This window comes from Acomys russatus, chromosome 22 (assembly GCF_903995435.1).
Source record: "Acomys russatus chromosome 22, mAcoRus1.1, whole genome shotgun sequence".
Taxonomy (NCBI): domain Eukaryota; kingdom Metazoa; phylum Chordata; class Mammalia; order Rodentia; family Muridae; genus Acomys; species Acomys russatus.
Genome location: NC_067158.1, coordinates 10,477,514 through 10,503,355, shown reverse-complemented (window position 1 = coordinate 10,503,355; position 25,842 = coordinate 10,477,514). Strand labels below are relative to the sequence as shown.

Sequence of the window (25,842 nt, the reverse complement as noted above, 5' to 3'; positions counted from 1 at the left end):
AAGACCCAGCCAGGTGAGAGGGGGTTGGCCCAAGCCTCAGGCAGGGTCTGTGCAAATGCTGAGGCCATGGAGGAAGTGATGGGTTTGGGGCGGTGGGGGGCGGGGTCTAAGCCCCAAGCACCATGGTGTCCTTTGTGGGCAGACATTTGGAGTCACCGGCTGCCCACTGCGCCTAGGGGTGCGCACCACGAGTGCCAGCTCCATGCAGCTTGCATACAGGAAGCAGAACCAGGGTCTCTTTGCAGGATCAGGGGCTCACTCTGAAGCTTCAGGAAACAGCTCCAAAAAGTCTCTGAAAGCCCAGGGTGGTGAGGGAATGCTGGGAGTCTGGCGTCCCCTATGGATCTCTGGAAGCCAACCCTTCTTGTCGTCGCTGGAGTATATCAATGACACTGCCGATCTCATCTTCAGGAACCTGGGGTGAGTGTACAACATGAAATACCTGCTCAATCTAGCCAAGGATGCCCAGCTCCCTAAAGCAGTTGAAATTTTTTGCCCCCTACCCCCACCCCCGCGGGCACCTCAGTGTCCCTGCCGGACCCTCCAGCCCAGCCCAGGCACTCACCAGGGCGTGATCGAAGTTGAAGGTACTTATGTAATAAGCAGAGATGTCAGCGGCCGCCAGGGGACCTGCGATCTGGGCCACAATCCCACACTCATCTGCGGGCGGGTTGGAGTCACAGGTAGTTTTACCTAGTTGTCAAAAATACCCACAGGCTTGCCCCCTCCCGCCTCCCACGCTCCATACTGGGAGTGAGTGGTCCTCACCAAAGCCCAGGGGCTGTCCCCCGATGCGCACCATCCTCCATAGCTCCCCAGAAGAACTGGTCAGCAGGAGGTCACTGGGGAACCTGGGGAGGCAGGTGGATGATGGTACCCCATTCCTCCCCACCTACCCTGATCCCTGGGGCATGTCCTGCCAGCCTCAGAGCCTGTCGCCCCCTCCTCCACCTCCCCGGAGGCTAGGCCGAGGGTCTATGGCTTTGGGGGGGGGGGACAAGGGAGGAGTTACATACTTTTTCTGGGTCTCTGCATCCATGACAATGGAGATGTAACCCTCGATGAGGGAGAAAGCGAAGAATGGGATGGAACTTGACTCAGGACAGCCTGAGGCCGCCTCCTTGGGGACACTGGAGAGGAATGACAGGGTCAAGGGCTCTGCCAGGCACATGGTCCTCTCCAATTCCTGATGAGCAGACCACAGAGTAGCAGGTGGAATGGATGACTCTGAGAAGGCCCTTGAATTTTTGCTTCCTTGTGAGAGAACCCTTAGCTTTTAACTGCCAAAGACCAGGGGCCTTGGGCAGAGGGCCTGACTGGGGCACATATGGCTGGGGAGCTGTCCTGCCAACACCTCTGGCTGAGGGATAACAGCCTGTCAGGAACCCTGTGACACTGAGCAGGATACAGAGTGACAGAAGACAAAAGGTCAGAGTGCACGAAGCACTAGTGTGAGGCAGAGATGAAGTGCACGCGTGGCCCACCTGTGTGAGTAGAAGAGGACATCGATGAGGATGGTGGCAATAGCCGGCAATGTCTCAGGGTCCAGTGTGAGGACACAAAAGCGGTTCTGCGGACTCTGAATGGGATGCACCGTGGGACTGGGCCCTGCTCAGAATACATGGGCCTCAAGGTATAAAGGCAATCCTGGGCTGGGGCGACCCCTAGTGGCTGGCCAGGGTAGGGCCTCGGTGTATTTTAAGCCCACATTGAGTGATGGCATTTGCCAGTCCTACCAAGAACGCCCATCCGTTCCAAGCACAAGGCCTTCCTGTGGGCCTTGGCGGGCAGACCTTACCGTGCTGGTCTCGGGAAAAGCCATTGCTGGAATCATCGCTGGCAACAGGCACGGACTCTCCGCCTACTTCACGGTAGATTTGAAACTCCTGGGCTAGTGTGTGGATGACCACTGACAGGTCCTGCTCCCGTACCTGGGTCAAGGCAAATGACACATATTACGCAACCCCAGGCACCTCTGCTTATGCTTCGCATCAGCACCTTCCCAAACCCACCAGGATGAAGTCTGTCTGGTATGTGGAGAGCATTAGCACAGACACATGGTGTTCGGCCAGGGGAGCAATGACAGACCGGGCAATCTTGGTAACTCCAGCAGCCTGCACCCCAGCACCACTGTGCGATACGTTCATCACCAGCCAGGTAGCCTCGGCCACTTGCAGGAACTCGGATGGGGGTAGCTCTGTGGGCAGGAGGCACGTGCCTGGTTAGTCAGCTCCTCTACGCGGCTCAATGTCTCTACCTAAACCTTGTTGAGTCTTTTTTTTTAATATTTATTTTTGTATGTATATTGGTGTTTTGCATATATATATAATCCGTGTGAGGGTGCCGGATCCCTGCAACAGGAAGTTACAGACAGTTGTGAGCTGCCATGTGGATGCTGGGAATTGAACCGGGTCCTCTAGTAAGAGCAGTCTGTGCTCTTAACCACTGAGCCATCTCTCCAGCCCCCAACCTCGTCAAATTCTTAACAAGACAGTCAGATCTATTTCCTGACAGACCTGGAGACCAGGCCTGTTTCCTGTCATTTCCATCCCAGTGAGCGTTGCTGCTCCAAACTTAGAACTAGGTTCAAGTGCCAGCTTTACCATTTTGCTGTGTAACTTGGGGCAAGTGTGTTTGGAGGTTCTTTGGTTGTTTGTTTGCTATGAGACAGTGTCTTACAATGGAGGTGGGGCTGGGGTTTAACTCAAAGTGATCCTCTTTCCACGGCCTCCTAAAGGCTGGGATTACAAACACTGTAGTCTCAGCTTCCTATCTGCAGATTAGTCCTCGAGACTAATTTTCACAGCACCACCAGAGGGCGCCCAGCGACCTACTCATGGGGAAGCGCTCCCTTGCAGGCCAGATTTCTAGACAGAAGAGGGAAACTAAGTCCTCAGGGAGGGAGGCAAGGCCAAGCTCCTCATGGCTGGCCTTAGAGCATGGGCCAGACAGGCAGAAATGGGAGGCAGAAGTCAGTTCCTGGGTCCCAGTCCTTAACAGGGACAAAGGCCAGGGTGGCTGTTGTTCACCCAAGCAAAGCCAGGACCCTGCTCTGGGCTGGCTGCCTGCTGTAGCATTCCTTCCTCAACTCTTGACTCCTAGACTTCCCAGGCCAGTAGGGGAGGAGCTGGCTTTCACTGGGGAGATAAGTCCAAGAAGAAATAATGTCCGTGGGTTAAAACTGCTACAGGAACTCTGGCCTAAAACTGTGGGTGAGACTTCCTTGCTGGCCTGGGACTCATATCCAGCTCCTCGTGGGCTTTAAGTTTATAAAACTCTCGTAAATATTGTTAAACCGTTATGACTACATCCTACATGAGAGGAAACAGTACGGAAGTGAGCTGTGGAGGATATGAACCCAGACCTATACTCCTTGGAGGCCTAAGTTCTCTGGATGGTGGACCCCTGAGTCTAGTAGGAATACTGCTTAGGGGTGAACAGGGGGCCCAGTTCCCACCTTTAAAGCCCTCCTCATCCACCATGAGTGTGTAATCTTCTGGGGTTTCCGTCAGGCTGAAGAACTTGCACCTGGTAGGAAGAAAAAAGTTGGGAAGCAGGTCAGCCTGGAGTGAATGGGAGTGAACTTTGTTCCCGCTGCATAACAGATCCCCCGCCGGGAGCCTTCCGGACCCACCCTCAGGCGGTCTCTGGAGCAAGGTGGTCTGGGTCCCGTATCTGGGATCTCCCCTCCGTTCCACACCCTAGAGGTGTCAGGCTTTCGGCCTCCGTGGATAACTCTCAAACTCTACGTGAGGAGTCTGGGAAGGTGCTACCGCAGGGCTAGGAAGGCATGCCCGCACTAAGCTGCCCGCTCTTAGCAGTTTGCACCTTGGCAAGCCCTGGGAGGGGGCCTCTCCGGGCCGGATAGGCGGCGGCGTCCCAGAAAAGGGTAGGCCTAGGCCGGATGGCGGCCAGAAAGAACAGCGTCCCCACCCGGTACCCGCTGTCTCGCGGCGACCCTAATTCTCCGCTCCTGGCCCAGAGTGACAGCGGAGCCCCCGCCCGCCCTGCGCTAGTGAACCCGCGTGCGCACCGGCTGCGACGGGGCAGGAAGAGCAGCTTGATGAGTGGGTGGGTGTAGAGCCAGAGGCCCGGGCGGGCGAGGCTCAGTACTCGCACCCGGTGCTCTAGGATGTGAAGTTCCATCGCAGATCCCGGAGCACCGGCCTCGCCGCCAGCTAGACCCAGGCAGGAGGCGGGGAGGTGGCGCCCGGCTTAAAGCAGCAAGGCTCCACACCGCCCGCTACGGGCCCGCCCAGCCAGGGACCCACTCTTCGGCGGCCACACCCACAGCTGCTGCGAAGTGGCCACGCCTCCTCCGAGCCCTGCCTTCCCCGCCTTTGCTGGCTGCCTTTGAAACTCATCTTGGCCAGCTCCACTCCTATGGCCGCAGCCTGTGGATCACGGCCTGCTCCCACCCATCTGTGGCTTCCAGGCCACGCTCGGACACGCCCTTTCCGCTTGACGCCAGCTGTTGGATTTGGGAACCTGCCGGACGCTTACGTCCTGACTATCCTCCAGGTTCGCACATGGGCTTTATGCTTGAAGCCATTAAGCCGCTGAGCCAGACGGTGGCGTTGCATGCCTTTCATTCCAGCACTCGGGAAGCAGAGGCAGGCAGATCTCCGTGAGTTCGAGGGTGGACTGGCCTAGAGTTCCAGGATAAACCAAGATAGAAAAACCCTGTCCCGACCCAACCCCCACACCAACACACACCCAACAAAAAAGACACGGGAGTGCCCCAAGACATGTTGGAGCTCGACTGGGTCCGGAATGTTGTCTACAAATCTCCGGAGCGTGGAGCTTAGGCCGGAGTCCTACAACTGGGTCGTGCCTTTCTTCGTCCTTTTATTGCTGGAGGACAAGGACTGCAGAGCTGACAAGGCTTGATAGGGACTGAGAAAGGGCTGCTCAGGATTGGTATTACTAATACCTCATCCCTACCTTGCCATTGTTTAGACTAGCTGAAACCTAGCCTTTGTGGCCCAGTTTGTTTTAAGATTTATTTATTATGTATACAGTGCTCTGCCTACATGTACACTTGCACACCAGGACACGAGACCTCATTATAGATGGTTGTGAGCCACCATGTGGTTGCTGGGAATTGAACTCAGGACCTTTGGAAGAGCAGCCAGTGCTCTTAACCTCTGAGCCATCTCTCCAGATCACCACCACCACCACCCCACCCGCCGTGGCCGTTTTTAATCACCCCAGCTTCCAGAGTAGAATGCTCCCCACTAAGGGGAGGCATAGAAAAATCGCCCTCACTGAGCAACATACTGTGGACTCTGAAGTTTGAGGTTTTCTTCCAGGGAAACAACCCGGAAGCACCTGAGCTGGGAATACCCAGGACCTGGGGCAGGCCCTTGCATTTGAGGCTCCCTGAGTATTCAGGCCGGAGACTTGAGCCCTGTTGAAGTCTCCATTAGCAGAACTCAACTGGCCTGAGCACATCTAAATTAGCTAAAGATCCAAGAAAGCCCCAAGCACTGGCAGATACCCCAGGTATGATCAAGCGTCTGAAGGTTTAAGACCCCAAGGCTGAACAGGAATGAGCAAGTATAGGTGGTTCCATGGCAGGACACAGCATGCTCCAAGGGGCCCATGCTTGGCCCATGCTTGGCCCAGGCACTCAGCTTCTGCTTGGAGGCTTTGAACAAGGTAGGTTTAAGCAGGCCTTGGGTGTGATCCAGGACCCAGCAGGCCCATGCAGGACTTCATGCTCTGGACCCTGCACCACAGGCAGACGGAAGCTGGGCTCAGCCCTGTTCCTGGCTTCACTAGCTCTAGATGATTCTCATGGAACACTGTGCAGCCGCCACATCCTGGTCTGTCCCCTGGAGAACTGGGGGAGGGGTGGGTGTGGGGGTGTGGAGTGCTTTCCCAAAGGCTGAGCCCATCTCATCGTGGCAAGTGTGGACAGGGTGAGAAACCATAGGGGTGAGAGGCAGGAGTTAAAGTGAGCGAGCCGCCCCAAGCCTCTGGTGACCATTCACCTCTCTAGCCTCAGTATCCCCAGCTATCCCAGGACAACACTTAGGCCCTGGCAATGCCAGAAAGCTCCCAGCGAGTCTGTTTCTCCCTCCCTGTTCCTGGCTGTGGTCTGGCCCTGCTTGGTCTCAGGCCAGGAACAGCCACTATTGTTTGACTAGAAAAGCTGCTTCCTCAGCAGAAGGGGGGGCTTCTCCCAGGGACACCCTGTCCTCATCAATGCCAGTTACCAGGTTGTCACTGAGCACCTGCCTACCCCTTCAGTCTGCTCGCTTGGATGAGGGGCAGGGGGCAGGAGGCATAGAACTTTTATGTCAGGTTCAAGCCCAGCCTGGCAGGTGGACCTTGTAAGCAAATGAAAAGTAGCATCTTACCAGGGAGGCCAACTTCTCCCCTTGCCTGCCTGTCTCTGCTTGGAGGCCTCTGTCAGGCATCTGCAGTAAGCTGCCCAGGTGACGGGCCCTGATAAAACGTGAGTGTTCAGAGTTAACTGGGATCTAAAGTGGCATCCAGGCCTGGCCTTGGAGGAGGAACAGCTTTAAGCTACCTCTTCAGGGATCTACCCCCCACCACACACACACACAACCCCAATAAAGAAACAGGAACCAAGGTTTTGGGGACCATTTCCTGCTCTGCCCCAGTGGTGGGCTTCATCCCAGAAGTGACTTCTGTGACAGAAGATGGAAGCAGAGATGGGTGGAGAGAGAAGAACCAAGAACAGCAGCAGGCTTTGGGCCTGGGGCCCAGGATGAAGGGTGATGTCCATCCCTTCTGGGTCCTTAGCTGCACACCAGCTCTATACACAAGCCTGTTTATTTCAGTATAAAACCATATTTCTTTTTTACACAAAGAGTACCCCACCGCTTCCCCGCATGTCAGCACCCTATCCCTGGGGGATATCCCCCAGTAGGATGGAGCTGAGTGAGGCCCAACCTATTGGGCCATAGCTGCTGCCTGTGCTGGCTGGGTCAGCTCCACTCAAGAGAAAATAAATAAGGAGGCTCAGGCACAATCTGTCCTGGGCCAGCCAGATTCTCTCCCAGCCTAGTGGCCAAGCAGTTGGACCCTCAGGTACCGAGGACCTGGAGTGTTGTCAGTCTTTGAACCGTGTATGACGTGTGGAGACCCCACCTGGAGGCCTGAGCTCCCAGGGTTACAAGTAGGTGTCCTCACTCTCCTGGGAGGTCAGGCTCTCCTGGGAACGGTGGTAGGGTAAGTTCTGGGGAGTACAGTCCTGGGGGACTGGGTCCTGGGAGACTGAGTCCTTTTGGGGCACATCCTGAGGATGGCATGCATCTCCTGAAGCAGTCACCACTGTGGCTTGGGTGGGGCTTAGGGACTTGTCCAGCTGCCCACTGGCCTTTGTCCGCTTCTGCTCCTTCTGGACCTGCTTGGGTGGCTTAGCCTTGGAGTTGAGGGCTGCATCTGGGGGTAGGCGGATGGATGGTGAGGGTTGTAGGGCAGGTCGGGGACCAGGCTCTGCATCCAGGATGGCCTTGGCACCATGCATCCTGGGTGGAGAGCGACACTCCAGCTCACCACGGGTCTCTTGCCAGCGCCGCAGCTGGATGAGGTGCTCCCGCTCAATCTGGCGCTCCGTCACAGGCAACTCTATCACCTTTGGGGCAATGAGGAGCATGTGAGCACTGGAAAGAATGACCTTTCCCTTTTATCCCCAATCCTTGGCTTTCCTGCCCACCAGCAACTCCTGTGTCTACTGAAGGCTGAACCCAGGGAGGATGTGGCTGTGGTGTGAGTGCCAAACATGAGACCCACTGTCTCCAAGGAGTAAGCTCACAGGCCCACTCGCCTTACATCTAGGACAGAAGGGGCAGGCCTAAAATGGGCAACCCCACTCTCAGCCATATTGTCCCCTACTGACCAGGCTCCAGTTCCAGCCCCAGCACTTTTCAGCTGACGACTAAGGGCAGTCACTCTGCAATCTTGCCTCTGTGAGCCTGTTTCCTTTAGTATAAAATGAGGACAGTGCTGGAGGTGGGCACAGAGTGGCCTTAGAATCCCGCCCCTGCAATATGCATTAGCATGAGTCTGGCTATGGTCCTGCCACAGAAACTGGCCATGTATATATCTCTTAATTTGTAGTGCTGACCACCCCTCCACGCAGGACCATACAAGCTCCCCTATAGCAACGGGAGATGTGGTGCCACACCTCCTGGACCAGGAAGGCTTCCTGCATGATCTTGGGGCTGAGGCTCCGCAGCTGCTCGATGGTTTCATACTGGCCCTGGCAGGCTTTGAGCTTCTCAGGGGAGCCCAGTGCATGCTTCAGCAGCACCAGCCCCACACGGAAGATGATCTTGACTCCTGTATGAGGGGACAGATGCTGAGTCCAAGGGAGGCTTTTGTGCTTCCTTTGTAAACCCCCCACCCACCCTGACTGCAGCATAGCCTAGTACCTTCACAAAAGAACATGTCCCAGACTCGCAGCACAGAGCTCCAGGGCAGTGTGCGGGCAAAGGCGCACATGAACCACTCTGTCATGTACAGCAAGGGGTCGATCTTCTGCCGGCTAAGGTGCTTATAAGCCACGGGAGACACCTTCTGAAGGAGTGAGAAGAGGATCTCGCCATCCAGCTGGATTGCCTCCTGAAGAGACAGCAAGGCCACAGAGCCATGACCACAGCCCATAGGGCTCCTAGCACTGGGTCAACATTCAATAATTCATCAGGTATAGAGCCCATAGAGCACTGGAAGACAGATGAACAAACCAGACACAGACGGTCCCTCAGGAACAGTGAGAAGAGCACAGACAGAACGGGGGAGGGGACAATGGGGCTGAGTGTCCCCAAAATGGCAAGAATAGGAACTCCTGCCTGTCAAGGTCAAGGACAGCTGCATGCATGGGCTAAAGGCTGAGGGAAAGGCATTCTAGCAGGACAGAACGGAGCCTCAAACAAGCTCTTAAACCTATGCAAGGTCAAGGAGGCCTGAGGCACAGATGGAGCCTCTATCAGGTCTTGGGATTTTTGCCTGGAGGGACTAGGAGAGAAGCGAGGCCTTGGAGTAGCTATAGAAGGCATCCAGCCTGGAGCGTCTCAGGCTAGGCAGGTACTCACCAGTTTCTCACTGTAGTAGCCAGGCAGGTACTTCTCACAGACTTGTACCAGACACCAGAAGGCTTGCTGTGGGTGAGAGAGGCATGAGCCTTGTGGCTAGGGTCAGGTACCTCACCTGCCCGCCCACCCAGGCCCTGGTACCTCAGCAGGCATATGCATGAGCAGCACAGCAGCAATGGGGGCCTGAGCCTGGCAGTAGCCCTCCTCGGGGCGGTACAGCGTGTAGGCCTTCAGCACGCGGAACAGGTCCTGTTGGCTGTGGAGAGGACGAGTAGGAGAGGGAGCAGATGGTGACTATGCCCACCACCTCCCCCGTGCCCCGACGAACACCTACAGACCTGCCTCAGAACCTGCCCCTCTCTGAAAAGGATGTGCCCATAGTCATCAGTGAGTTAGTCTCCCACCTGTGACCCAAGGTCGGGGCTCAAAGAGAAAGCAAGGGTTGGGCCAGGGCTGGGTGAAGATAGACACAGACTGAGGAGGGACTAGAGACGGCCTCCTTGCTGTGCAGCTCTGGCCCTTGCCCGATACATACTCCTCTCTTGTCTATTGTCTCTGTCCATCAAGTCCCAGGCTCCTTTCCCTACATCAAGAGGGCCCGACCAGGAACATTGAGTCTAGACAGTAAGTGGTGCAAGTAGCTGCAAGAGCCACAGGTGGTCAGTACACCGCCACACCACAGAAGGTAAAGAGCCACAGGTGGTCAGTACACCGCCACACCACAGAAGGTAAAGTGCCCCAAGCTCACGGTGCCTTTCCTGATGGTCTAAGAGACAACTTAGAGCCACCTCCCAGCCCACGTGCTTAGCCTGCTTACCCATGGCCTCCTCGGGACACAAACATCTCATGGAAAGGGAACTGCCGGTGCAGGTCACGCTCAATCACATCTAGCCACTTGGGGTCCCCAGGAGACATGTCTAGCTCCTGGAAGCAAGGGCACAATGTCAGGAAAGAGCACCCCTGGTAAGAGGTAGCTGTCTGGGGTATCAGATTAGGCACCAGAGGCACCCAAATCTCTTAAGCCAGGCCTTTCTGAAGACAGGAAATGAAACCCACAGAGGCAAGAATGGCCAAACCCTGGGGAGCATGAGAGGGGTCCTAACTCCTGGAAATTTCTTTTTCCTTTTAAATATTTTTTTTTTAAAAAAATGATTTCTTTGGGGCTGGAGAGATGGCTCAGAGGTCCTGAGTTCAATTCCCAGCAACCACACGGTGGCTCACAACCATTTATAATGGTATCTGATGCCTTCTTCTGGCATGCAGGTGTACATACAGGCAGAGCACTGTATACATAATAATAAACAAATCGTAAAAAAAGATTTATTTTTATTTTATGTGCATTGGTGTTTTGTCTGCACGTGCGTCTGTGAAGGTGCCAGATTCCCCTGGAATTGGAGCTACAGACAGTTGTGAGCTGCCATATGGTTGCTGGGAACTGAACCTGGGTCCTTTGAAAGAACAGCCAGTGCTCGTAACTGCTGAGCCATCTCTCCAGCCCTGCTGGAAGATTCTTATGAACAAGCATCTATCTTGGCTATGGCCAGAATCACAGTGGCCAGGACTCAGATTATCTAGGGATAATGTCTGTCCTTCAGATAGACAGCGTCTCAACAGTTAGGTGTTACCACAGCTCAGAACCAGATGCAGAGCTGAGCATGAAGCACATATGGGACTTACTGGCCCCTTCCCTACCCCAAACAGATCCTGGCATTACACCTTGTTCACAGATGAGAGAACTGAAGGGTCAAATGGAAGTCTGTTACCCAAGACCTAATGACTACAAACATGGTGGAGCTGGAACTTGAAAGCGAGTATGAAATCAGAGCCACCAAACCCAGCTGCTCTGCTGCCTGTACCCTGTGTTGCAGGCATCACCTGTTCAGGAAGGGAGTGTGGCATGTTAAGTACTTGTCTAGGTACTGAGGTTTCAACACTTTTACTTTCCTCTTTGAACCTCCAGTGTATGTACCTTTTAAAAGCCACCAAGCTCTAACAGAACAAAAAGGTTCCACAGTCATTTGAAATGTCCTCTCTTGATCTGATTTTGGCCACATGCATGTTTTTCTCAGGCTCGCTGAGCTCTAGGCTCGCCTGTCCATCTTACTCTTTGTAAATCCATACATCAACTTTCAGAGAAGAAAGAATAAATGCAAAGAAAATACAGACGAATGGGCAGAGAGACCAAACAAGTACCCACAGGGTGGATTAGCATCTGGGAAGGTCCTAGGGCGCGAGCGAGGTCAGCAACATACGAGATGAGCTCGGGCTGGGCTCTGGTCCTGGGCTGGGATTTTTCAGAGGAAGGAGTGGGTGTCACCCTCTGGAGCCCCAAGAACCCTCAAGTTAGGGTCTATGTGTGTCCTGTGCACTCTCCTGTACCATCCAAGCACAAGGCAAGTTTGCTTTTCTCAGAAAAGAAGAAGGCTCCCTCAATTGTTCTAGTGGTTCCCGAGAACCACAAAAGTCAGTTCCCTGGATATAGCCCAGAGTGTATCATGGCATGTCGACAGCTAAGGACGGGTAGCTGCAGGGCCTCCAGGGGAAAAGTGCTGACTACCACAGGCAGGTGCAGCTCCTACAGACCAGGATGTGCTGCAATCATTGGCCTCTGTGAATCTAACCATGCTGGAGATGCTTCAGGAGGTGAAGTCAGAGAAAACCAGGAAGAGCAGGAAGGTCCTGCCAAGGAAGAGGCAAGAAAGGACAAGTGCTGAAAAAAATGGAGCCACTAGACCCTGCATTGTGGGCAGAAGGGCCATGAATACAAGAACTTATAAGCATGGACACACAGTTTAGCACTGTGCTTCCCCATGGCTACAGCACTCAAAGCAGAGGAGAATGCCCCATCCTCATCTACGCCCTCTAGGTCATCCACAGTGAGGCCTTCCAGGTGTGCTTGAGAACACTGGAGCCCCCAGTAGTGCCATGATGACCCACCATACATTGCCAGGCTCAAAGGAGGCCTTTCTTGGCAAGTCTATGTCTGTACAAGCAACTTACCAGACATCTCTCAGGTGGCCAGTTCCTCTGTGGACACCATTACACACTTACACACTTACACACACACACACACACACACAGAGAGCGAGTGTGTGTGTGTGTTAGTTCTGTGTTTCTGTGGTGGCACACACCTTTAATCCCAGCACTTGGGAGGCAGAGGTAGGTGGACCTCCAAGTTGGAGGCCAGCCTGGTCTACAAAGGGAGTTCTAGGACAGTCAGGTCTACACAAGAGAAACCCTGTCTCAAAAAATAAACAGAACAACCCCCCCCCAAAAAAAACAACTACAACCCCTCCAAAACAAACAAAGTTCTGTGCTTCACTGCACTGTGGATACACTCCTTCGGAACAGTACCTCCAGGAGGCTAGCCACTTACAGCCTTTACTCTCATGTCAGGGACCTCTGGACTCTGGGTGGGGCCCCATGCCTGAACCACCAACTCTGACCAGGATGGAGCCCACTGGAATACAGGAGATAGAGCTATAAGAAGGAAGATTCTAGAGTCTAGAAGTTGCTTTTTTAGACCTGGTCTTGGTGCTATGTGGGATTACCAATCGCCCTCTAGCCAAGTATTGTCACCCCACCAGGCTCTCTGTCCCCAGGGCCAAGTGCCACCAACAAATAGTTTGAGCCCTCTCCAGGTCAACAGTGTAAACTCCAGGCTGCCTTGCTTGGCCCCTGCCTACTCTTCACAGAGAACAGGTCTGGCCAGAGAGAAGTTACTCACTGACGTATAAAGGATATCAACAAAGCTGGTGGCTGGCAGCTGTCTCACTGCCTATCATCAGTCCAACAGCCGGGGGAAGCCCTGATGCCTGGGGTCAAGTCTGGCAGGTACAGTGGGGCAACCCCAGGGAAGCCAACTGCTTCTATGGTATTCTCCAGGGGAACCGGCTCAGCAGTACAGCTCAGTGACTAGAGAAGTATTGTACCAGGACAGCCATCGAGAGGAAGATGGGGAGCAGGAGAGTGGTCAAGACTACAGATGGCATGGTCTCTGACCAATGACTGACTGGCTACTGACCCCCAAATAACCCTGAAGACCCCCCTACTGGATCATGTCTAGTTAGGCTTAGAGACAGGAGACAGATTAGAGAAGGGAGACCAAGAAATGTGAAAGTGCTTGTGGTCCTAATGTACAGGCACCTACAGGCTACAGCATTTGTTTAAGGCATCAGGAGAAGTGGTCTGAGGGTCACTTCCTGATGACCAAGACCTGTGAAGTAATGCGCTGTGCTCAACCATGAAAGCGAACCTGAGTAACTGTTGAGAGGAAGAGCTAAAAGAGGGTGGCAGAACTGTAATGAAGTCCACTGCACTGAGGCCTGCTACGAGTAGAACCTCAGGTGCACAGCAGCCTCAATAGACACGGTTCATGGACTGGGTCAATCTGCATCTTGAGCAGTCAGGCCTATGAGTAGAGGCCCTGTCAATCGTCCATCTTACTAAAGTCTAGGACAGCACATAGGGGAGCCACTGCCAAGGGAAGATTGCCGATCCAGAGATACAGCAGGGAAGTGAAGAAAGAAAGGAAAACTCACATCAAATTTTCCAGGGTTCTGCTGAAGCTTCACCTTGCCTCCTGACAGGTACTGCCAAGCCCGTCCCCGCAGAGAAGGTGGGATGCCCTTCTGACACCGAAGACGAATCTGAAAATCAAAAGGACAGCTGTGCTCACGCACCCACCTGGCAGCTCCTCTGCCAAGGCTTGGTGGGCCTTCACTGAGCATGCCCACAGAAGCAGAAAAGGAAGAACTAGGGCTTTCCTGCACTGCAATGCTGAGCCCATGGAGGGGATGGGGACTGCAATTAGACATGCTGCCACCAGGTGATGGCAGAGTGCACATTCTCTAATAGGGACAACACAGGCATTTCGGAGGTCAGCCACAGAATCCTGGACCCCAGAACTATAGTCAGCCCTTAGTATTCATGGGAGACAGGTTCTGAGATCCTTGCAGACACCAAACTTTCCTCAAATCCCTCATGCAAAGAAGCCAAGCATGGTGGTGCATGCTGTCAGATCTGGGAGAAAAACAAAACAAAACAAAACAGGACAGGCAGTTAACTGTGGTGTCTATGAGCCATCAAAGCAAATGAAGGGCTCCAGGTTCACTCAGTATCTGTGGCTCAGCTCAGCTCTTCTCATCATGCCCCCTTCCTTAAACTTCTCCAGTCCCAAGGCCTTTGCTGCTCCCCTTCTCCCCCCTCCTCTTCCCTATAAAGCCTGACAAATTGGCCAGAGTTCTCTTGGTCCTCTCTGCTCTTGGTTCCTCGTCCCTTCTGGCCCCTCTTTCTTCTCTTTCTCTCACCATCACCCCCTCCCTGCCCAGTTCAGTCTGCTTGCCATGTTCAGTCTACTTTTCTCTCCCTGTTCTGGACTCTTCCAGATGCCTCTGGCTATACTCTCTCTCATATCTACAATAAAAACCTTATCCTTGCCTGGCACGGTGGCACACACCTTTAGTCCCAGCACTTGGGAGGCAGAAGCATGCAGATCTCTGTGAGTTCAAGGCCAGCCTGGTCTACAAAGTGAGTCCAGACAGGGAAACCATGTCTCTAAAAACCAAACCAAACCACACCTTGGAGTGGCCACGTCCTCATTTTTATTCACAAGCCTCTAATCCCAAAGCTTGGGAAGCAGAGGGAGGCTAGCCTGGAACTTGCTGTACAGTCCAGGTTGGCCTTGCACTCACAGAGATCCACAAAGTAAAGGCATATGCTACCATGGCTGGCCTACTACCATGTCTTTTAAGAAGAAACAAAACTGTAAGGGAACAAAGGATATTAAAGGAAAGGGGTACAAGTGGGGATATGCTCAATGTACAATATATACTTAAATAAAAATTTAAAACAAATACAAAATAAAGAACAGAACATTTTTCTCATAATAGGGAAAACTTATTATCACACAGTCAGAAACCCTACCTCCTCTACTCTGAGCTGTGTGTTCTTTCTACCTCACTAGTTCTTCAGAGACTGATTGATGGAAGGAGTAGGCTCCTCATGGGCTTGATCTCAAAATGAAGTTCTCAGGGCAGCTGTCTCACCTACCAGGTGTGTGAGTGCAAAGGCAGAGGGCCTGGGCTTGTAGGACGATAGCAGAGAGGACAAAGCTGAGAGACAGTGACCCTCCTTCACCTCTGCACTAAGCAGCCTGGCCTGAGATCAAGAAGACAAGTGCTTGTGGCATGAGAACAGCTGCTGTTGGTTTGAATCCTACACTGACCTTGGGTCAACCACTTCTCACCTGCTTTAAGATCTGAATGACATTACGTATCCCTCTGCCAGCCTGAAGAAGCTCTGTTAGAGGAGGAAATGTGCCTCCTATAGGGTTTTCTCCCCACATAGTCGCAGAAAGACACTTGCCACAGAGAAGCCAAGGGCTTCAGCTGCTGCCTAACTTCTCCTCAACTGGAAAGCCCCTCAAACAGTCCCATTTGAAGCCTCATAAGAGGGGCACAAAGGACCTTCCTGGTGACCAGCATAAGAGAAAACTTTCCAGTGTTCAGGTCAAGTTAAGGACTAAGAAAGAGACAGGCAGCAGGCTGTAGAACACAGTCGGTAAGGAAGAGCAGCTAGTTACTCACAAGAGCCAAGCTGGGACTTCTGACTGCTTGAAAACTAGGAGAAAAGGGAGCGGAAGAGAACTGCACCAGACACTGGGGACAATTTCCTGTTGCTGTGGGACAAGGGTCATCTTAAGGAAATTATTTTGGGCAGGTTTTAGCAGTGAGACATAGGACATCCCAAAGCCTCAGGTCCTTCAAGATCCCATACTTGGGCCAGGAGCTGGTGGCGCACACTTTTAATCCCAGCGCTTGGGAGGCAGAGGCAGGTGGACTGCTGTGAGTTCGAGGCCAGTCTGGTCTATGAAGCGATCCAGGACAGTGAAGGCTACACAGAGAAACCGGGTCTTGAAAAACCAAATAGATAAATAAATAAAAAAGTCCCATGCTTGGGCAAGGTCAGCATGAGACATCCTTCTCATAACCCAGCACACATGCGTTCTGAGGACAGTCCTGGAGCACATTCAGCCCATTGTGATGCCCTCATAGATGCCAGGGCAGGGGATGGAGAGTCAAGAGCACAGCCATCCTTTCCTAGACCCGTGTGCCTTAGACAGCCATCAGCCTGCCTTAGGGAGGACAGGCAGAATAAGTTAGGATAACACATGTGAGGAAGTGCTGCCAGAATACTAAAAAAATTACCAGTATCTATAGCAAACTTAAAGAAGGTCACTGATGACAGCAAGTGAAGCCACACCCTTGCCTTCTGGATTCTGGAAAGGCAAAGCCCTGACTGCCTGCAGGCCCTCCCTCACTTCTGTCCTAAGCACAACTGGGAGGTGGAAGAAGGTGTCCTCCTAACAGGACTAGGGGCGAGTTCAGGAGAAATGTTGGGTCTGAGCCCACTTCCAAAAATGGTTATTATCCTTCCTGTGTCATGACTTCCTGAGTGAAGAACCCACGCTTCCAGAGCCAGGCAAGAGTTACCAGGGCAGAGCCCCATGTGGCTACAGCTGAGGTCTGGGCCTCTGAGTACAGTGGGATAAAGCGTGTCACTGAAGGCCTTGCTGGGCAAAGGCAACCCTTCACCCCTACCCACAGTGCAGGGGAAGCCAAAGGGAGAAGGAAGGGCTGCTGAGTGTTCTCCACAGCTACAAAAGAGGGTTGCAGAGCTAGTTACAGCTCAGGGTAAGAACTGGAGGAAGGATAAGGTGGGACCCCAAAGTTAGCCAGGGAAGAACTGGAGAATAAGTGTCCTAAACATACTGAGTTTGCCAGGTATGATGGCGAATGCCTATAATCCTAGCACTCAGCAGGCAGAAGAACTACAGTTGGAGTTGGAGATCGGCCTCATCCACAGAGGAACATGCATGCGTGCACACAGGCAAGCAGGCCCCCCATGGGAGGAAGAGAAGGAGAGAGGGAAAGGGAGTGGGGAGATTCTTTCTGTCCTTATTCTATTCTATTCTGTCATATTCTATACTGAACTATTCTATTCTATACATATTCTATCTCTGAACTCCATCCCCAATCCTACACAAACCATTAGGAGGAGCCCAGGCCTGTCTGAGCTTCTCCCCCTTGGTAGTCTGTGAAGCGCTTCCTGTTGCCACCTTGTAGGGATCCTCACACCTACTAGACTAATGCCTCTGAGTCTGAAAAGAGGAAGATGTCTTCCCCTGACTTATACAGCTCACGCATGAAATGGTGTGAGACTGAGCCCACACTTACCCCAGACTTTCAGCCCCGAGCAAGCAGAACTAGACCAGTGTGTTAGCTACGACAGGGGGCAACAAGCTATCTTTGGAAATTTGTGCAGAGGCTGTGGCCATGAAGGGGCAGGCAAAGGGCTCCCAAGGACATGGACACACAACTTCAGTATGGTGGGTGGGTGTGGTGTTCCCAGACGATGAGCACCAGTACCTAAGGACAGTCTAACTGGACAGGGAATGGGCAGTCTCATTTTTATAAAACTACTTGTAAACTGTAGGGTCTCTTTTTCTTTCTTTTCACTCTGGCCAGGACAAGAGGAAAACCATTAACATGCCTAGGCGTGAAGAAGGCCCTCACTACAGTGGTCAATAGGGCAGACACTAGAGTTTAGTTTACTGCCTGACTGCAAGTCTTAGGTCACTGGTAGAACAAGAATGCCACTATTAACTTAATTGGGATGTTAACTAGATTACTGAGATCAAGATATGAACCCTAAAAATTCTCCCACAAGTTTGGCAGGAATAAAGCAAAATTACTGCTGAGGGCTGTTGGCTACAGTGTGGCTTTGAGGTTTAACTCCAGAACAAAGTTCTATGTGGCTCTTCTCTGAAGTCATTTGCCACGTGACCAAAGGAGGACATGTAAGGCAGCCTAGCCTGGCAGTTGAGAGTCCCTATTTGGCTGCAGTGAAGTTCATCCTTTTCTTTTTCCTCCACGGACTGCTAACTCCCAGCCAAGGCCAGGCCCTTACCTTTTTGTGCTTCTTGGCCATCCATTTGTCCCAGTTGTTGAGCATGTCCAGCCACTTGGACTCCCTCTGCCTCAGCACCTCCAGGGGCACTTCCTCCAGCCTGTGGATCAGAGGGAAGAGCATCAGATGTGTCGAGAGAAACAAAGGCTCTGTTTTGGTCCCAGCCACTAACCTGGCCAGCCCTGTAGCCCACTGCTCTCTCTCTCTATTCCTCCACAGGTCTGCAGACTCATGATGCCCTACTGCAGATGAGCAGAATTCTGCCCCTGCCACAAAAGTCATAGGCCACATACAACAGGTGCAAGTGCCTATTCTCCCAATGTGTCAAGGGGCGAGGGACACCTTGCCTCTCTGGGGCAAAGGCTGAGTATGTGCCTCTGTGCACTGAAGTCAAGCATTCCTGTCTTGGGCCTGCCTTAGTAAATAAGCCTCTTCAGGGGGCCAGTAAAGCTGGATGCAAAAACTAGTCAAACAACTACAGAAATAACATGCTCACCTCTTCACCCAAGCCAAGCTCGTTACTCAGACTTTCCCTAGTTACACCCTTGTTCTTTCCCACCACGCAACCTCTACTCATGCCAATCTCTTGGCTAGAACGCTCCCCAAGTTGTCTCCACATATTAAAATCATATAGACACTTCAAAGTCCCTTCAAATACTACCTCCTGTATTTGTACTGCTACGGACTGAGCAGCTGTGTCAGTTCTAGGCAGGCTAATAAGATTCTTGTTCCCAGGCCCCTTGTGGAATTGACATTTGATGGGTGCTGAGACTCAGTGCAAGCAGATTAGCACCAAAAAAGGCAGAGGTGGGCTGGGTAGAAGTCCCTGTCTTACATAGAGAGCAGTCACTGAGGAGGCTTCCTAGGGGAGTAAGCCCTGAGGATCCATCCACAAGTTCACACAACTCTCAAGGACAAAGAAGAGAAGGAGACGAACATACGTAGTGCAGGCATACTACATACGCTTTCTTATCCAGCCTACAGAGTAATGGCAAAGCAGACAAACATACAGCACAAAATGTACATGTGCAATTCTCTCACACACATAGCTTCCTTAAATGAACTTTATTAGATTATCAAGATCCAATTACATTTATGGTGCTTTTGTGAAGTGTTTTGTTTTTTGTTTTTCAAGTAAGAAAGTACTTGGTCTGGTGAATGTAGCTCAGTGGTAGAGCTTGCCTAGCATGTGCCAGGCACTGTGCTCAATTCTCAGTACCACTAGAAAAAAAAGAAAGGAAAGTAGTAAAAGAAAGGAAAGTAATATTTTATACACTGAGCTTCATCTCAGCTCTCAGACAGGAGTTTAAAGCCAGTCTTGGAAATATGACCTCCAGTCAAAAAATAAAATGAAATGGGCTGGAAAGATAGCTCAGTGGTTAAGAGCATTGGCTGTACTTCCAGAGGAACTGGGTTCAATTCCCAGTGGGTACATGGCAGCTCACAACTGTGAGTAGTTCCAGTTGCAGGGGACCAGACACCCACACATGGACATGCATACAGGCAAAATATCAATGCACATAAAATAAAAAATAAATAAATCATTACAAAAAATTAAAGTATGTGACAGTATTAAGAAAGGCTTAATTACAGATGAAGAAATAGGCTCAGAGAAGTTAAAATACCCAGGGGGGGTATTCCCCTCAGAGCCAAACAGAAAATCAGCAAGGAGCCTGGGACTCAATTCCAAGTGAGATCCTATGTAGCCTAAAGCTGGCATCCAGTCCAATCTGACTTCCCTGAAGCGGCCCAGGGTGGAAGGCACTTGAGGCAGCTCCAGGGAGCTCTCAGGAACAGGGCATAGTGGAGCTGGGCCTGGCCTGGGCTTGGAGTTTCTGACTCTCTCTACCGGAAGGAAACATGCTGCTGTGACTTTTACTGGTTGCAAGAGCAGAGGGAGGGGCCCTGGCAGAGCTGAGGCCTCCAGGACACAAAAAGGCGAGTCCTCTTGTCCAGTGCACTTTATCTGAGGAATGGAGCCTGAACTCACAGTTGAGAAGGAACTTGTTTAGGGTAATAAACCAGACCCCTCAATACACAAGGCACTGTGCCTCAAACTGCTGCTATCTCTCACCACCTAGAGGCAGAACCAAAGCACAAAGATTCTTGTTTCTTTCTCTCTTTGATAACAACAAAGCAGTGCTCAAGCCTTTAGGTCAAGTAATTTAAAAAAGATAACACAGCCAAGCGTGGTAGGGCACGCCTTTAATCCCAGCACTCCGGAGGCAGAGGCAGGTATATTGCTGTGAGTTCGAGGCCAGCCTGGTCTACAAAGTGAGCCCAGGACAGCCAAGGATACACAGAGAGACCCTGTCTCGAAAAACAAAAACAAAAAACAAAACAAAACAAAAAAAGGATACATGTTCAGGCAACCCCCAAATACCCAAGAAACAGAAACCAAAGGTTCCTATACCCCCAGCCACAATGGTGTATAGCAATAACAGTATTCAGTTATGCAACAAGTCAGGCAAGAGCCTTCTACTTAACTAAAAAGAGGATAGAGTGCCCACACAGTCAACAGGAAGTTCTAGCAGTTATGACTGTGATAACATCTGACTGAGTCCTCTGTGCAGATAAGGAAACTAAGGCTCAGAGATGAAACTGCACCAGGTGTGGTGGGCACGCCTTTAATCCCTGCCCTTGGGAGGCAGAGGCAGGCGGATCTACAAAGTTAAGTCCAGTACAACCAATGCTACACAGAGAAACCCTGTCTCAAAAAACAAACTACTGAAATTGCTAGTTACCAAAGACTCCCCACATGATTAAATCTCGGACTAAATGGCACTTCAACCCTGGGGCCTGGCTTTATTGGTAAAATATGACTGTAGAACCTCAGAGATACCTATCCTTCCAACTGCAAACACAGAGGAACATACTGAGAGCTCTTTAAACTGACGCCAGATGATAGTTTTGGCAGTTTCAAAGGCTCAATGTCAAACATCAAACCAGAATTCAAATAGGGTAAAAAACAAAAGGTCCTGTTTCCTGGATTCTAAGACAGCACTGATTCTAGGTTGTACCAATGATAAGGCAAGAGCTCAGAAAGACAAACAACTGATACTGCTCTCAATGTGTTTATCAATCAGAAGATCTGTTTTAAAATTAGAACCTCAAACTGGGAACATTTTGAGGAACTACACTCATTTAAATGGCTTCTCTTTCAATAGAACTTTAATTTGGATATTGAGAAGGCAGACACAAACACAGTCCCTAGCACTCAGGACATTAACTACAGGTGGTTTGTCTTCCCATACAAGATGTCCATTAAGGAAAATCAGGTTAAAGGACCCTTCAGTAGAGTCAGTCAGGATCCCAGACACTATCTATTCTGAATGAAGGAATTCTTTCTATAACAACAAAGTCTCATGAAGGCTAAAGAGATAGTCCAGCAGTTAAGAGCACTGGTTGCTCTTCCAGAGCAAGTGGGTTTGGTTCTCAGCACCCATATGACAGCTACCAGCTGTCTATAACTCTCATCCAGAGGATCTAATGCCCTCTTCTGGCATCCACAGGCACTGGTGCATAGACATACATGCAGACAAAACATCCATACACAGTAAATAAGAATACAATCTAAAAGCCAAAACCAAACCAAACACCAAAGCCAACAAGCAGCCCGTCTTCCTTTTCTGTGCTTGTTTTCTTTTATACATGGACAGGCTACAGTGTGAACTGACTCTGAAAGGATGCCAAGAGGGATGTAGGATGAAGCTGGGAGGAGGAGAACACTTCAAACAACATGGTGGTGTAAATGCCCTAAGATGGCTTCTCTGACAGTACAGAATGTGTGAGGCAAGTGCTGGTGGTGAGAGAAGCTGACTGGATGTTCTGTGGGAGATGCCTCAGATCAGCAGCACACTCACTTTCCTGGAGGTGGCTGTGGGTGGGCTTCTCTATCCAAAGAACAAACTCTGGGGCCTGTCTTTATTGAACTGCACCAGGGCTAGTGCTCTCCCCGCAGGGGCAGCCATCCTGTTGCTGAATAGGTTCTACTGCTAAACGTTCCTTCCCACGCTTGGACAAAAATCTCCTGCTATCTTCTCCCGGTAACTTCAACACCGCTTTCTGGAGCTATACAATGCTCATGCCCTCTTATATGAGACACACACATGCTTATTATCCCTTGTCACCCATCTACCCTGGTCCGGAGTGTTCTTTCTTCCCTCTTCTCTCAGTCACAGCACCCTTTCAGAGCCTCATATACTATCAAAACCCCCAACACCAGCAATAATAGCAACATCAACAACAGTAGTTAGTATTTATACATCATTTACTACTTAACTAATTCCTTTCTCTCACATGTTTATCACATGTACATTTCCTTAATAACCGCAGGACAACATCACTCTCCCCATTAATAGTAGAATCCCAGACTTAATAAAGTTAAGAACCTTGTAGAAGAGCATAGCGGTTAGAAGCAAGCTGATACTAAACCCAGGGCTATTTGACTCCATGGCCATGTTCTTTTTTTTTTTTTTTTTTTTCCTTTTTTCTTTTTCGTTTTTCCAGACAGGGTTTCTCTGTGTAGCCTTGGCTGTCCTGGACTCACTTTGTAGACCAGGCTGGCCTCGAATGCACAGTGATCCGCCTGCCTCTGCCTCCCGAGTGCTGGGATTAAAGGCGTGCGCCACCATGGCCCAGCTATGGCCGTGTTCTTTACCACACTATATAGTCCTACACCTCCAGAAGCTGGGTCCACAGCATCCTCATAGGAGGATGCCCATCTGTGTGCCCAAATGCCTCTAACTGTTCTCCAACTTACAGACCTTTACCCTGACCTAGAACACTGCTTCTCATACTTTAAACTGAGACCCATAGTAAGATCCATATTTTATACTTTGTATACCTACACATAACTGAAATGTTTTGTGAAACAAGCTATCCTTACATGTATAAATATGCATTCTGGTTTTTCTTTCATTCTGATTTTTCAAATCAATTTCACATGTTTTTAAAAGTTAGATAATCTGGGCATAGTGGCATACATTCCAGCACCCGAGAGGCTGAGACAGGAGGAATGCCATGAGTTTTGAGGCTAGCCTGGACCATAGACTGAGACCCAACCAAGCAAACAAAAAGCTACTTATGGGACAGTAAGATGGTTCAGTGGGTGAAGGTACTTGCCTCCAAGCTTGACAACTAGAGTTCGATCCCTGACACCCACATGGTGGACTCCTTTAAGTTTTCCTTTGATCTCTGCACAATGTAAGTGTACACACACACACACACACACACACACACACACACACACACACAATATAGAAAAGAAAATTTAAAGTTACATATAATCCTCTGAAACTGATTGAAGTACCTAAGCATGAAAGAATGAAGACATTAGTCTGAAACGAGTGTTCATTACAGTATAGATTTGTTCATATTGCTTAGCACTATCTCTCCCAACTGAATCAGGTCTTGAGCTTCTGCAGTAACTCCTATTTCTGGTTTTCTTTATGACATTATTACTTGCGCGTGCATTATATTCAGGCATATAAGGCGCTTCTACCTACAGTAATTTTCTGTCTCTCTAATGCCCATTGAAAAGGAGCCCTCATAGACTAACTATCATTTCCATTTGCACAGTAAAGAGAGTTGACTAGATCAGAGTGATTCAGGCAGTCACAAAACTAGTAGATAAGTGGCTGAACCAGAGCTTCTCTCTGCCACATAACTCACGCATTGCCTCTGACTCCCTGCAGGAGTCTGTGGGGAAACTGGGCCCTCTTCTAGATGCTGTTGTGTGGCTTTATCCTGGCCTGCAGGCTCTTAGAGACAGTCTAACTCCCACCCTGTGTTCTCACAGCTATAGTGAGTAGTCTGCCTATGTGTAACTCTACCCAGCAAAGCCAATAGGATGGATAGGCACTGCTGGCAAGTACGACCTCAGCTGGAAATGGTATGCCAAGCCATCTGCTGTTTGCCAATAGTTCTACCTCCTGAGGAGGGAAGCTCAGAGAAGACAAAGGTGGCAACTGACCACAGGTCCTGCCAGGCTCCAAGACTACCAGACCTAGCTTGCTGTGCCATTATGTGGCCCAAGGTGGTAGGGACACTTCATGCACCCCACTTTCTGTAAGCTGTCCCCAAATTCAGAAGCTAGAAGCTTCCAAAAGCTCAAAGGCACAAACCCAGTTCCTAAGGTTCCTGGAAGTTTCTCTCCCCTGTCCTTTTAGACTTCTGCTCTCAACCCCTTGGCTTGGCCTAGGACCCTTAAATCCTTTGTGGAAGATATACCCTGGTCCCCCTCCTACACGCTTCATTCCCTGGACCCTAAGCAGATTCTTCCTAAAGCCACAGACCACAGGACTGATGCTTTTCACCTCACTTGTCAGGGATACTAAATGGGACATGGAAGAAAATAGAGTGGGGCTATCTGAAATCAACTGACCTAGGAATGCACTACAGTTCCTTCATCTATTAGCTGGTACTTTCCCCCAACCTGATTTCTGGGTTTAAACCCTGGGCCTGTGTCATCACTGAGCCGCACCCCCAACTCTGCTTCATTGTTCATGGGACCACAATACACAGCGTGTATTACACAGGACTATAGTGAGGAATAAACACATGCTGCGGATAGGCAGCTAGTTTACAACTTATATTTGCAGACAGAACTTTCATGCTCATTTTCTTATCTGATCAGTCTCTAAAGGCAGTTCCTGGAGGTAAGCAGAACAAGATCAGCCCCATTTTACCTAGGAAGTAACAGAGGCTCACAAGATGATGTCATTTACTCTATGACACATAAAGTATAATCTCTGGCTTCTGTCACTTTACAGCTCTGTGAAATTGAGAAGGGCTTCTCCCCTCCTTAAGCTTCCAGTCTCTCATCTGTAACAAGGTGGCTATGTCACCTGCCCAGGGAGCAGCTGTAAAGATGACATGTTTCAAGAACTGGCTATGTGCTAACTCTGCTGAGCCACTACAGGGCATACAAATGCCCTCGGGAAATACTTCTTATTCCCTCTATTCAGCATGGTTAAGTAATCTACTCACATCAGATATCCTGGAAGTGAAGGCTGCCACTCAGACACAAACCTGTCGAACAGATATAAAGTACCCAAATAACAGACTCTGCCTTTGTCATACTGCCTTTCCCTACTTTCCCCTATCCTTTAAGTTGAAAAAGAAGAACATGACAAAAGCTTTTCACACTGAGCCTCTAAGATAAAGACTAAGTCGCTGAGGTAGTCCCACCAAAGTGAGGAAAATTAGGAATATACAGACAAAATATGGTTAATCATGAGTCCAAAGACAGTTGGGGAAGGGGAGTTGGAAAGAAAAATGAGGATAAAGAGGCTGGCCTGCTTTACACACTGGGTGGTCACTTCCAGAGTTCATTACTGTAAAAGGCAGTAATGCCTCTAAGTACACATAGCTTCACAGCCAGTTAGGTTTTTTGTTTTGGTTTTGGGGTTTTTGAGACAGGCCAGTTAGTTTCATAGAAAGGAAATCAGAATATGGGAGATGGTAGTTTAGGGATGGTACTGATAGGCAGGTCACACCCTTTCCACCAGGTGCGGTCGCACATGCCTTTAATCCCACCACTCAGAAAGCAGAGGCAGGAGGATCTCTGAGAGTCTGAGGCCAGCCTGGTCTACAAAATGAGTCCAGGACAGCCAAGGCTACACAGAGAAACCCTGTCTGAAGGCCCCCCCCCCAAATCCCCTTTCCAGACAGTTGGGGAGGTCTGCTGCTCAGAGGGTAAGTGACTTGCCCAAGGATATGTGGAGAGTGATAGGGAAAAGGTGATGGCTACAGTAGTCTAGTGCTCCCTCCTGTGGCCTGGCCATTCTGCCTTGGAGCTGGC

General features: G+C 50.6%; 2 protein-coding genes across 3 annotated transcripts in view; both read right to left on the bottom strand.

Annotated features, from left to right (window-relative positions):
• Positions 1–221: 221 nt before the first annotated feature.
• On the bottom strand, positions 222–4,206 carry Castor1 (cytosolic arginine sensor for mTORC1 subunit 1). The gene is made up of 9 exons (XM_051165197.1): positions 4,034–4,206; positions 3,458–3,528; positions 2,013–2,197; positions 1,799–1,931; positions 1,485–1,608; positions 1,017–1,130; positions 769–851; positions 566–660; positions 222–415 (listed from the first exon to the last, which is right to left on the bottom strand). Exons 1-9 carry the CDS (start codon positions 4,144–4,146, stop codon positions 338–340), a joined length of 996 nt encoding a protein of 331 aa, XP_051021154.1. The 5' UTR covers positions 4,147–4,206; the 3' UTR covers positions 222–337.
• Positions 4,207–6,680: 2,474 nt separating this feature from the next.
• Tbc1d10a (TBC1 domain family member 10A) overlaps positions 6,681–25,842 on the bottom strand; it is a 31,288-nt gene continuing 12,126 nt past the window's right edge. The window contains exons 2-9 of one of the 2 annotated variants that reach the window (XM_051165183.1): positions 18,039–18,138; positions 13,610–13,717; positions 9,886–9,992; positions 9,210–9,324; positions 9,069–9,134; positions 8,409–8,598; positions 8,162–8,316; positions 6,681–7,609 (exon numbers count right to left, since the gene is read on the bottom strand). In XM_051165183.1, the coding sequence (XP_051021140.1) occupies positions 7,145–7,609; positions 8,162–8,316; positions 8,409–8,598; positions 9,069–9,134; positions 9,210–9,324; positions 9,886–9,992; positions 13,610–13,717; positions 18,039–18,138 (1,306 nt within the window). In that variant the 3' untranslated portion in view covers positions 6,681–7,144. The remainder of the gene's footprint in view (positions 7,610–8,161; positions 8,317–8,408; positions 8,599–9,068; positions 9,135–9,209; positions 9,325–9,885; positions 9,993–13,609; positions 13,718–18,038; positions 18,139–25,842) is intronic. The other variant, XM_051165184.1, reaches the window with a different exon arrangement.

Coding starts and splice junctions, on each gene's coding strand:
- Castor1 (XM_051165197.1), bottom strand. CDS start 4,146: ATGGAACTTCACATCCTAGAGCACCGGGTGCGAGTACTGAGCCTCGCC. Junction 3,529..4,033: donor TTCCTGCCCCGTCGCAGCCG/GTGCGCACGCGG, acceptor TCTTCCTACCAG/GTGCAAGTTCTTCAGCCTGA. Junction 852..1,016: donor GATGCAGAGACCCAGAAAAA/GTATGTAACTCC, acceptor CTGCCTCCCCAG/GTTCCCCAGTGACCTCCTGC.